Here is a 13,445-nt window from a genome sequence, read left to right as displayed (position 1 = left end):
TTGTGTTTAGTATAGGCCTACATGACAACATTAGTCTAATATTAAATAGTGTAATATTGAGCTATTCAAGTTGACCATGACAGGGTTGTTGTGAATAAAAGTGGAGATGGTACAATGAAATTAAGACTTTCTTTCAGCTTCTGAAAACGAATCATTAAGTTGAAGTAGAACGTTTCATTTCTAGTGCTGAGATAAGAGTCGATGCAGCGATAGTGTCATAATTTATTTATCTAGGTCTTGTAAAAATACGCCTATATCTGGTCTGTGTTGAGATTCAAATTGAAGAATAGCTTTGATTAGCAAGGAATGTCAGGAGTCAGATAAGGTAGTTATCGAAACTGTATTATAGAGAAAACAACTCGACGACGGTTTCTGCGAAATCTACAGGTGAGCATAAAGTCTTGCCTTTATTTTAAAAATTTATTACAGAATAACCGTTTGACATATTAATTTATATCTGGCGCTGTTACATAGGTTAGTTTTAGTAGTTTTTTTTATATCACTTACGTTAGTAAACTTCAACGTGTGCCCCCTTGGTAGCCCGGAGAATGTCGAAGCGGTATTCCAGTTCTCGCCAGGTGTTTTGTAACATGTGTTCTGTCACAGTACCCACAGCAGCTTGTATCCTAGCCTTCAATTCGTCGATGTCAGCAACTGGTGTGGCGAAGACTCTGTCCTTGATATATCCCCATAAAAAAAGTCAAGGGGAGTAATGTCTGGAGAGCGGGGTGGCCAGGGTGTTGGACCATCCCTTCCAATCCACCGATCCGGAAATGTTTCATCTAGGAAATTACGCACTATCAAAGCCCAGTGGGGGGGGGGTGCTCCATCTTGCTAGAAAATTATCCATGGTTGATAATCTTCTAACTGTGGTGCAATGAACTTTTGCAACACGTCCAAGTAAATGTTAGCGCTAATGGTTTTTCCGTGAAGAAAAGCGGCCTAAAAACCTTGTTGTGCATTAGGCCGCACCAAACATTAACTTTTTCACTCTCTCGCTGTAACTGTACAGTGGCGTGTGGATTCTCTGTTCCGCATATACGGACATTATGCCTATTTACCATTCCACTGACATGAAAGGTGGATTCATCTGAAAAACATATGCGATTTAAGTAATCGTTAGCGCCATCAATCCTGTTGAGAATCTCAGTTGCGAATTCTGCACGTCTCAGCAAATCATTCGGTTGCAAGGCCTGCACGATTTGCACTTTATAAGCATGCAACCTAAGCCTTTTATGAAGAATTTTCACAACACTTGCTTGCGGTATTTGAAGTTCACGTGATGCTTGACGAGTTGATTTAGACGGACTCCGTTGAAATGATTGCCGAACACAATCAACAGTTGCTTCACTCGCACTAGGCCTGCCACTTCTAGGAAGATCTTCAATGCTGCCTGTTTCTTTGAACCTGTCCTACCATTGCTTTATTGATTTAACATCAGGAGGGCTGCGTCCATAAGAAGCCCGAAAATTACGCTGAACACTGATGGGCGATTTCGTTTCATGAAACCAAAGCACATTGTGCTTTTTCCTGCTTCAACGCCATTTTGACCGCAACTAACGTGAACTAACAGACAGCGTCATTGTTTAGGACCACTAGCGCCATCTATTGGTCAAAAAAACTACTAACACTAACAGCGCCAGATTTAAATTATTATGTCAAACGGTTATTCTGTAATGTTTTTTAAATCCGGGCAAGAGACTTTATGCTCACCCTGTTCTATAATTTTTGTTGAAAAACGTTGTTACTGTACTTATTCTTTTAAAATACATGGTGAAATGTTTCTGTGCAATAAGTTTATGTATGTTTTTGCTTTTTTTCTATGATTTTATTCAAATAAATCATCTATCTTAATGTAATTTTTTAAATCTTTTGATTTTGAAGATTTATAATAGATGTGTTATATAATAGAATAATTATAATGTTACAATTATTATATATCATATTGATTGTGATAGTTGTAATAGTAAGTTGGCTACACTGCAAGACAGGTGAGACGCTAGACAGTCTAGAAAACTAGTATATTCACTTGAACTTTATAATGTATTCGAATAAACAGATCAATAATCATTTCTGATGTTTTATTTATTGAGTGAACACATAACTAGATGTATATCATAATATATGTATTGGTTTATTTAATTATCGTATTTGGCTACGAAATGTTTGAAAATAGATTTCTGGTTGAAATCAGTCCTTCAAAAAAAATCAGTTCAGCTCAATTTGCGTTATGACATTTTTGTAAGTAGAAATAAGAGTTGAATAGTTTACCTGAGAGTTCCTTTCTAGAAACTCAGACATTCCGTCTTTATCAAAATCAGTCTCATACTCTTTGCCTTTTCGTGAAGCTTCCCTCTTGAGCAGAATTAGATCTTTTGGATTTGCTATGGATTCTCTGAAAGTTTGACCAAACCTGAGATGATTAAAAGTTTGCATTTCATCGTTGTATTCAACTCTCAGTCTTATTAATGGTAGCTTTGGTTGTCTTGGATCTCCTGGAAAATACATAAATGTGATACTGTATCAAGCGCTGACACGATTATTGCTCTATTTATTAAGGTTGAGACAAATAACAATTCAAAATAAAATTCAATGTTTTTGCTTATGATGATAAATACTCGGATGATAAATACTATTCTTGAATGAAGAATAATATGCATTTAGTGCCGGTTGCACAAACGCCGGTTAAATTTTAACCGTGATTAATTCCACGAGAACCAATCAGAGTAGCCGTCTTATAAAAAATGTTGAACCAATTCTCTGATTGGTTCTCGTAAAGTTAATCGCGGTTAAAATTTAACCGGCTTTTGTGCAACCGGGCATTTGCTATTTAATTGCGAAGAAAAAATAACATTTAATCAATCTAAAATAAGATAAAACAATTGTAGGCCTAACTGGAAAACGCTACTAACCTGATCTTTGGCTGTTGGCTGTCTGAATCAAAATGTTTACTCTTTCGGTGAGGAATTTTTGCACCTGCAAAATGAAAATTCGTTAAATTTACACGTGTAACAGTCTATATACGAATTGACAAATTTAAGAATTTATTACAAAATATTAATGTGATTAACAATAATTAAAGTATAGGAAACGAATACCTTGCTCAACATTAATTAGTACGATCTTATAGATTTAGACAATTCCTCAATAGTTAACAACGTTATAATTCTCTAAATACTTTGTTAAACTGCTCAAAGCTTTTCCTGTGTCACACAAGAAAATCCAAAATTTTGCTTCATATTATATATCGTATGGGTAGGTAGCAGCAATGCTTAAACATAAATATAAATCACAATTTGTAAATTTAAATTGATGAGCTAAGTATGGCCTCGTCATCTGCTTCATGCAACTGTTGTAGCCCTCCTTGAAGCCTTGTCAAACGACGCACAGCAATAATATGGCTCATGAGTTAGTTTGCTCCAGACCAAATTCGCAAAGATGGGAATCAGCCAAACCCCATTTATGCATATTTTTTAGACATCTTCCCTGACCTGTTCTAAAGCGGATCAGACGCACCCACACCTGCCGGGGCAGCTCACCTTGTAGTTGGATTATCTACTAAATACTTATTTCTTCCTGACGCAGATTGCCAGGTCTCAATCAATTGTTGAGCTGATTAGAGGTTTTCTGACTGTGAGGGGATCTGCCAGAAAGGTTTTCTGGATTTAAGCTTCAGTGCAGATGCTCATTGAGTCCAGTTGCAAATCCTCATGAATTGAGAAGTCAGATAGCTTGCAAATTTTATTAATTTCCCTGTCGGCTAACTCTTGTCGTCTGAGATGCGGTGGAATTATCAATGCTTCATAGTAATCAATCAATATTATTTTCGAGCCATCCAATAATTCACTGAATAATACTAATAATAGTCTCAATAAGCTTCTGAATGCATCAAAATTGTTTCCTTTCTCTCTCGATAGAGCTGATTGAATAAGCAACTCTTGTTTGAGCACAAGCATTTGCCCATGCAGACCATTCTCGTATAAGTTATTAGTGTATTCATCACCTCCATCATGTTTTTTTTTGTTGTTTTACTTTGATACTGTGTTTTTGAGTGAATAGGTTTTAATATAGTAATCAGCATTTTTTCAATACTTTTTGTTTGTCTGTCAAATATTGGATCTCTTGCATTCATTTATTCTTCAATGAATATTGTGATAGATATTTAAAAGTCTATTAAATGTAATCAAGATCATGTATTGGATACCTAGATTACTAGATTGGATACCAGAACATTATATAAAGTGCCAAGAAAATAATAATAATAGTTAACGACAAAATCAATGATTTAATTCAGTGAATGTTTTTGTGATTTTTCTGGCTTCAAATTTATTAAGTTTTTAAATGTTTTTCAATTTATTGATGTCTTTTCAAGTGTGATAATCATTTATTCCATCTTTCTGATCAACCCAAATTCAAAATTTGAACTGTAAATTTTGTGATCTTTATAATAGAAATATTTTCGTAAACTCATTTGGACTATTTTCATCAAAATTAGGGAGAAAAACAGTTTTGGGTTCATCCTGTTGATTCTCTGCCAATTATTAATTTGATATTGTGATTGTGGAATTTAATAAATAAATTTGAAATCAATAATGGAATAAAAGTTTCTAAGTTGTCCAATGGACGCAGCTTGGTGATATTGCAACACTTAGGGCCGGTATATGAGCTCGGAATTTCGTAGTCCGAGGATTCAGTAATCCGTGGCGTAACGTAGTCCAGGACTAAAAAGTGGGCTTATGAGACAGGGCGTAAGCGCAGATTATCTTTGAGCCGGCGCAACTTTAGACCACGGAGCAACTGTAGAATTCACAGGGATTTTTTGTTGTAATGTTGGCAACAGGTGATTGGAAGCACTCTCACCTATTATTTGTCTTCGTCTTTCGTGTATTCCTTCTCACTTGGAAGTTCACTGTCAACATTCGTCTATTCGCTTACTACGACGAGGACAATATAGTTCACAGTTTTAATTATAAAATAATCAATAATTATTTATAATAATAATAACCAATAACAATTTTATCAATAATCATCCCACACCTTCTTATAGCTTATACATTGAAATCATCCACATGTTTGCACAACCAATGAAGTTACCTCTATTAAGAAGAAGGTATTACCTCTATTATTAGAAGACGGTACTTGTATAACATTTTCTACATAGTAATTTCAATATAAAAGATTATTACCTACATAATTATTCACTTTCTGGCGAACTAGTTTATTGTAATAATGCAACAAACTTATAATATCTTATTGTGATACATAATATAATGGATTATTGAACGAGCGTTAGCGAAGTTCTCACTTTTGACTTACTGAAGGCTCAAGTCGTTTTCTGTCTGTATGTCCAACAAGAACTTTAGAGAGAATTGATCAATTATCTTCAAATTTTGAACACGAATTCTTCGAACCTTTGTACAGGTCAAGTTCGTTGGAGAATAAAATTGACTCACTCTTTCGTCCTTTTTCAGAATATAAAAATAACATAAAAAATGTGTTTTGATTTATCATTTATCATTCAGTTGGAATTATTTGCATGCTATCTTTGTAATTTTTCCATTCATTTAAAAAAAACTGATGCTATTTGGGAGATATCACACAGACTGTCAGACAGAGAGACTTTATGCGTCCACACATGATTTCAGCTGAATAATACACAACTTTAATTTATAAGTTCTATATTATAAGTTCTATAATTCATAATACTACTTGTGATAGCAGTTACTATGGCAATTTTTCTTTTTGTTCAAAGTGTTGAATTTGTGAGTAGAAGCTCCTATTAGTGTTCACTAACACTTGATTATTCAATGTATAGGTACTCATTCATTTCATTTCATAGAATAACAAAATCCATAATGCATCTTATACTGGATTGGATTAGAATAAATGTTTATTTTAAATTATCTATATCCATTATGTAGTGTTTCATTCTTGAGTTATAAATTAAAAAATATATTTTTCATGGCTTCCTTGTATTGGTCTTTTTGAGTTTGTCATTTGCTTGTAATTTTGTTACTTTGTCTTATCGTTTGTAAGTATTGAGATGTGACCTGCTTTCCGTAACTTTATTTATTCTAGTGGTTTGAATAAGCTCTTTTTCTTTCTATTGAAATGTTTACTGTACCTAGTTGTTCGAACTCACTGCCGGCGCACAAATTTTCTTTGCCGGTAGTGCCATTCTGTAAGTTAGAATATTTATTATATCAATCTGTATTATTTTATGGCAAATAAATGAATTTGAATTTTTTTATAATTCATTAGTATCTTCATATGTTGAGATCATTGAAACAGTTTGAGATGTTTCGCCATTCATTTTCCTTTGAAATTCTGTATCGAAGTAATGTATCACATGACCACCTTCCTGTTTGAAAAAATGAAGTTGGATTCGAAATGAAGTTAGATCCTTATGACGGAAAAAATTTTGAAGCGACAGAAAGTATTTTTTTCAATTCGAATAGGTTCACCATGGATCCTACTACTGTAATATCATACTTGTAAAAGATATATTCAGCTGTTTCCATAATAATTCTCACCAAATCTGTATAATTACAAGTTGCGGAACTCAGAGATCAATACAACAGTTTATGAGCGAGTTTTTCAACCCAGGGTGTCTCTAGTAAATATATGGTTAATATATTGAATATCATGGAAATAATTTTGGTTGTTTAAGTTGTTTTTTGCATTTTCTGATGATATTGTGTTGGACATGAGTGGAACAAGTAATATGGCTTTGAGGGTAATGAAATTGTTCAGAATTCAAAGACGATCCCTAATATAACATTCTTTTTTGTCAAAAACGAAACAATAACGAGTTATTGACTTAATCCTGGACTCAAACCTGCCCTCTAGCAGGTCTAAGTTGAAGTCTAAAAACATCATTTTTCTGCCCAATATTATCTGATTTAAGCTCGGACTTTGACTCAGAAGCCCACCGAGATTATATTTTGGACCGGGGTTAAACCGTCGTTGTTCTCATAAGCCCAACTTTTTAATCCTCAGGTTTATCCCTGCGACGCCTTTACGCACGGTTTACGACCCGAGCTCATAAAGACGATTTTTAGACCGCAGCGCAAAAACCGGTTATTCATCCTGGACTGGAGATAACCCGGAGCTCAAAAACCGGCCCATATTAATATTTATACTGCACTGTTAGTAATTGTCTAATTTTAAAACTGGTATCAATTTGGGATAAATTTGGAAATTTATATTATTCTTCCAATGGTACAGCTAAATCGTGTAAGAGTGATGATAAAAAATGAGCAGATTTATATTGATATGATTTTTAAACATGACAGAGATCTGAGCTATTTTTATATAGTTAAAATTTTATTTAAAAATTGGAATAGTAGATAACGTACTTACCGCTTCCGATGCTTTGTTGCTAATGTATGGAATGTTTGTTTTTGATAGGACAACTGTTTCCATTACGAAAGGCCTCACTGTGCGCAATTTGATTGGTTCTAGTTCAAACTTTTTCTTATAGACTTTCAAAATGCCAACATGTTTGGGAATTGATTCTCCTTCGCATAGCGACGTAGCAACTGGACTGCCTGCAATACAAATGCATTTTAAACTAGCAGGTAACACGTGCCAAGTACCGGGCGAAATTTGGTGTTGTAAAATAATGCAATCTCCTTATTTCCAGGAAACATAAAGAATAAAATTATTTATCATTTTGTTCGAAATTACGTGAATCATCTTTAAAAGAATTTGAATCTTTTATAATAAATTGAAAATTTCCTGCAAAAAAATTAGTTCGAAAGGTTTCTATAGTCCGTGCAGACCTTAGTTTGCAGCACTGTGCTATATGGCCACGTTATTTACTGCAATACCAAGGAATGCACTGTGGCCGTATTCATGCCGATTCTATCAAAATGATCTATGCTCTGTCTCTCACACAATTATTAGCTCCTAGACTTTCTGGCTTCTATGAAATCTGGCAGCACAATCCATAAGCACAATGTTGCAATCTATATGGATATCTACCACAACATCACCTTCACAAGACTGTAAGTTCATGTAACTTGTAATAATTTCATTTTCTATTTGAAAATATAGTCCAGAAATCAATCCTATTTGTTTTATTGGCAATCATCATATATACTTCTTTAGTGTTTTCTTTAGTTATGTTCAATTGGAAAATAATAAAAAATGAAACTGACAATAATATATTTTATCAAATCTACACTACTTCATTATGAGAATGTGATAACGGAAGAAGTAAAGAATTACCAGGTTGTATAACATGGAAGCCAGTGGTTGGATTTTGCTCGGGTTTTATTCGACAATCGTGTTCATGGCCCCATATAACGACATCGAGGAATGAAGGGAGAGCAGTCTCCTTGATGCTCTTGTTAATACCTCGGTCAGCTCTATTTTGGTGAGTAACAAATATATTGAACCACTCATCGATGTTTTCTTCGGGCCTGAGAAATTTTACCTAAAAATTCAAATAATAGTAAGCAAAATTTGAATATTTGACAAAATTGATTGTCATATAAGTACAGTCAGTTATTATTCTCAGATATTCTAAATCCGCTGGACATGATTTCATTGTACTGTAAATGTATTTCAATACCATCAAATTTTTCTTAGTATCAATAGTGACTTTACCAATATTGTTATCAATAATTGCCAACACTGGTTTTGAATGCTGTATCAATTAACGCAAGCATTTTCCCTGGATTTGGGAGGAATTAAAAAAAACAAACATTTCTATAATAGTGATGAGTAAGACATTTAAACCCTGAAATTATTATTATGATAGAAACAACAGCATGAACTTTGAACACATTCAAAGGAATTTACAGGAATATTTTAAGCATCTTGAGCATCTATTTTGAACAATCAATAAATGTTATTTACTAGAAGTCTAAAATCTAAAATGAATGTTGCAAGTTGACAGCATCAAAGAATTATTGATGGAGCAAATAATTCAAGACTTTGTAGACTGTCTTATTTTAAAATTAATATTTGATTGGAAAAAAGAGATAAAATTTATTTTAACTTAGGCTACTAATTAATTATTTTCAGTGTTAACCTATGTTGTTTGTTTCATACAAACCTTTCTGTCCCTGAACAATCGACACAGTCGGTCATCTTTGATGTAACTGAGGCCATACAGGGCAAGTTTTGTTTTGCCTTTCTGTAGAAGCAACGGTGTGATTTCAACTTGCGTCAAATCGGTCCATTTGCCGAAATAATTTATAAGCCCGGTTACACTGAGTAAATCCATAGAGCTCAAGAAACCAAGACCTGCAATGAAAAATTGTCTTCGATAAAGAATTCAATCACATAATTCTAAACGATGAAATATCATCCAAGAAATTTTAAATGCTCTGTCCCGAAATTAATGCCAATAATTTTTCCGATGCCATTGCATATTCCAGAGTGCTGCCGCGGTGTGAGACTGGTGGTGGGGGGGGGCCTTACAAGGCCGACTTTACGCCATTTGTCACCGCCCTGCCGGGAAGATGTCTTAGGCATTTCCGTGAGAGACGTTTTTGTGACGCGTCAGAGTTCAAAATGCAGCACTCCCTCGAGCAACGCAGTGGAATGAAGACCCATACCTTTAAGAAAATGCTATCACTGGAGATTGGCCTTGGGTGACTGAGTAGGAACCATTTTCATTTTTCAACAACATTTCCTGATAGTTTCAGGTTTCAACCTGTAGTAGAATTAATTTCCGCAAGTGATTGTGATAAATTAATAAATAAAATATATTTTTTATCATAATAAATGAACATCAACTTATTGTAATTAAATTTACAGTCTAGTCTATCGTAAAAGCTTCAAGAGAAAAAACTAAAGCCTTTGATTGGGAAAATCTAATTATTACAGACACCAATTTGTTAAAAGCATTTGTCTTCCTCTTCGATAGGAAGAAGATTCTAATATTAAATGCTGAAGGCTTTAGCCTATTGATTATTTTTTATAACTGGAAAGTTTGAATTGAAAAAATACAGAAGTTACAAGTAAGGTTAAGAAGTTAACGGCAATAAAATAATATTTATTTATTTCTTCTATTCAAGCTTCCCTTATATAACACCATCTTGGAGAACCCATATGAAGACCTAGCTGTGGAGTAAACAAATAATAGCTTTTTCAAAACATGATTCTTTCTACGTGATTTTTCTTAATTTTTTCAGTAATCGTCAATGTAAACACTCAGTTACATGCAGCTGATCTGAAAAATCTAATAGGGGTAGTTTGGGTTGTATATTTGGGTAGCAGCACTGAGTCCAGTGCCCTAACTTAGTACATTCCTAACTATTGATACGAAATTGGTAAATCAAGTTTTCTTTTTCATTCATTATTATTCAGTAGATTTGTAATTTACATGGAATTGTATGTCTACCAGGTAAGTCGTCTACTATGGTATGACTTGAATTTGAATTTGCTCTTAAGTTTTATTGATTGTAGAAAATTGATAAATTGCAATACAAAACAAACTGTGAAATTAGAAAAACAAGAGCATATGATGAACAGAAATTAAATGAATGGCAATTCATTGGCATAATAAACGCATGCATCTTACCGGTCGGATCGTCATGATTTCCGTGAATGGAGAAGACTGGAATGGCTATATTGATGTTTTCATTCTCATAATTCACTTCTGGATACAAACAGTGCTCGAAATTTTTTGACTGATCACTCAGAAATTGAATTTTGACTGGGCTACAAAAGAAATATATTATACAATTTAGTGTATTCACGATTTTTATGTGATTTTCTTCATTTACTCTTAATAAGTAGTATATTGGAAATAATTTTAATAATACTAATAGTCGATAAGCAAAATAATAACTGAGCTTAGCTGGAGGAAAGTGGAAGCGATATAGTCTGAGGTAGTGGAAGTTGCAGTACAATTTTTCATTTGCTTCAGGACTAATGGAATTGACTTGGTACTACCTGAAATAAAAGTCAGAAAATAATGAGTCATCTCTACAAGTATTAACTTTAAGTAATTTATCCAAATAAATAAAAAAATAGGTTGTTGGTTATCCATTATGTTTTTACTGGAATTATTACTATTGTATTCTTACATAACTTCAAAGTGAAATAACACTCACATTCTTAGGTGTGGCGACGAACGTTTCGTGATGGTGTAGTTTAGTAATGCTGAGTTTCTGTTTGGCTTGAGAATGTGCAATACCAGCACGAAACGGTCGTCGTCACACCAAAGAATGTGAGTGTTTTTTTGTTTTTATTAATTATTTTAAGGCAAATGTAAAATAATCTTCAAGATGCAAAGCTCATTAGAGTAATACTGTTCATCTAGCTCTAAAATATTTTTTTAGACGGTAGATAACTTATTCAATCATGTATATATTAGCCTACCTATCTCCCAAACAGTATCTTCTGAACAGTTCCAAGGCTCGATACAAACAATACTGTGATGGTTTTGCGTCATGGAACAAGTCGCCACCAAGCAATAAGAAGTCGACATCTTTATCTTTTGCGAGGCTTAGAATCTCTTCAAATGCTATGAAGCTATCTTTACCTGAAAATAAAATTATACAAAATATAATTTTATGATGTAGCCTAATAATACATATTTAAAAACGATTATATGTATTATCAAACTAACTACGGGGTAGAGCATAACGTGTAGACTATGAATTTATTCGAGCATTAGGCCGGGGACACACAAACTGTTTTTTTGCTGGGTGAAGTGCAAAAGACACAGGAAGGCATGGAGAAGGACAAACTTCGCCGGGCCGGAACAGCCGGCTATTCTCTACTTCGCCGTGCTGGCTGTTTCACCGTCCGGCAGGTAGGAGGGCATTGTACATATGGAGATGAACACACGGTTCGGCAAAACAGCCGGCCGGCCCTGCCCCTACATCTACCACTTGTAGTTAAATTACATTAGCCTCTCTCATTTAATTATTGTAAGATCTCAAAAATTGGGTGTTACAATTATTATAATGTTTATGTATGTTATGTTCAGTATACAGGGTGTTTACAAACTCCCTACAAATATACTTGAGCATTGTTCATGGGTAAGAAACATATCTAAATATCATATTTAAATTGTCCAGAAGTCTTCAGTTTGTTTTATGAATTTGAAAAATTATCATAATTTTTTGGTAGCTTTGTCTAGTTGTTATAAATGATTGTGCAAAGTTTGGATTTTGTATATTCAACCATTATTTAGAAAAAAGTGAAAAAAGAAAAAATACCGCTGTATGAGAAGGGAAGACTTCCAGACAATTTACTATGATATTTAGATATTATGTTTCTTATCCAGGAACAATGCCCTAGAGTATTGATAGGGAGTTCGTGTACAATCTTTATGATCTGTAACATTCAACATATGATTGCATTTTATTGTAAAATGTACTTGTTTTGTGGAATTTAACTTCTCAAGTTTTTAAATAGCCGCCATTTTGAAAATGTATATAAAAAATCAGCCAAAGTTTAATCATTTCCTGAACGGCAGTTGCAGTGTGTTCTGGTATTCAACCGGCGCCGGATCACTACCACCGTAAACAAAGCCGTAGTGCATTCTTGTGACATCAACACAGGTAGGGCTCCTACACCAATAAAAGATTCGTTCATTTCAGCTAATCTATATCAGCTAGTGTTTTGATTGGTGTAGAAGCCCTACCTGTGCTGACGTCACACGAATGCACTATGGCTTTGTTTACGGAGGTAATGGCCGGATTCGGTGAAACAGCCGGCCCGACAGATTTGCCGTGTCGTGTGTCCAAGGCCTTAGGTACTATTGTAATACTGATATGTAGGCTAGGTATTAAGCAAAGGTAAGAAATTTTGGTTGTCTTATTTGCAGCTGACTAAATTGAATTGGAGTAAACCAATAACAAATATTGACTGAGGATACAGCCTAGGTAATTTTAATTTTCTAAAATAAAATTGTAGATAACTATGACCATTAGCCTATAAAATCATAGAACTCCAGTTATCAAACTACAAAAAATATCTTCAATACGGTAAATAGACTACTAAAAATTGAGTTATATAGACTTATATCTTAAATAAAAACTACAGAATTGAATAATACTTTATAGTTAGGCCTACCTCTAGTTGGATCTTTTTCTTCATAACCTAAATGAATATCACTTGCAACTAATATGTTGAGAACATCGTCAGCGCTTACTTCAGATTCATCCATAATAATAATTTGGAGTACCGTAACAATAAACACTAAACAAAAAAATTAGCCTATTATTAAAATCACGAGTACAGATAGAGCAAAAGACAAAGCCAAACTCGGACTTGGCCTAACCCTAACATAACCTCTATCAATTTCCATTTCCATCTTAAAAATTTCATTTTCGCGGTAACAACTTCGTGACCACAGTGCCTACCAAATCAGTTAATAGAGTGTGGCTGTGGCAACACCTAGTTATAGAATAGACACGCTGAGATATCTAGCCTCTGAAGCCAACATCTACTGCCATATCGCCCCATCGTGACTA

The 13,445-nt window shown here is 34.1% G+C and overlaps 1 protein-coding gene across 1 annotated transcript in view; it reads right to left on the bottom strand.

Moving 5' to 3' along the window:
• Nucleotides 1–13,364, bottom strand: part of LOC111048115 (double-strand break repair protein MRE11) — a 28,094-nt gene extending 14,730 nt beyond the window's left edge. The window contains exons 1-8 of the mRNA XM_022333972.2: nucleotides 13,045–13,364; nucleotides 11,341–11,503; nucleotides 10,538–10,677; nucleotides 9,065–9,255; nucleotides 8,233–8,440; nucleotides 7,363–7,550; nucleotides 2,913–2,976; nucleotides 2,272–2,495 (exon numbers count right to left, since the gene is read on the bottom strand). Coding sequence (XP_022189664.2) covers nucleotides 2,272–2,495; nucleotides 2,913–2,976; nucleotides 7,363–7,550; nucleotides 8,233–8,440; nucleotides 9,065–9,255; nucleotides 10,538–10,677; nucleotides 11,341–11,503; nucleotides 13,045–13,138 — 1,272 coding nt within the window. The 5' untranslated portion in view covers nucleotides 13,139–13,364. The remainder of the gene's footprint in view (nucleotides 1–2,271; nucleotides 2,496–2,912; nucleotides 2,977–7,362; nucleotides 7,551–8,232; nucleotides 8,441–9,064; nucleotides 9,256–10,537; nucleotides 10,678–11,340; nucleotides 11,504–13,044) is intronic.
• Nucleotides 13,365–13,445: the final 81 nt, after the last annotated feature.

The sequence above is a fragment of the Nilaparvata lugens genome, chromosome 1 (assembly GCF_014356525.2).
Source record: "Nilaparvata lugens isolate BPH chromosome 1, ASM1435652v1, whole genome shotgun sequence".
Taxonomy (NCBI): Eukaryota; Metazoa; Arthropoda; class Insecta; order Hemiptera; family Delphacidae; genus Nilaparvata; species Nilaparvata lugens.
This window is presented reverse-complemented; position numbering and strand designations above follow the sequence as displayed.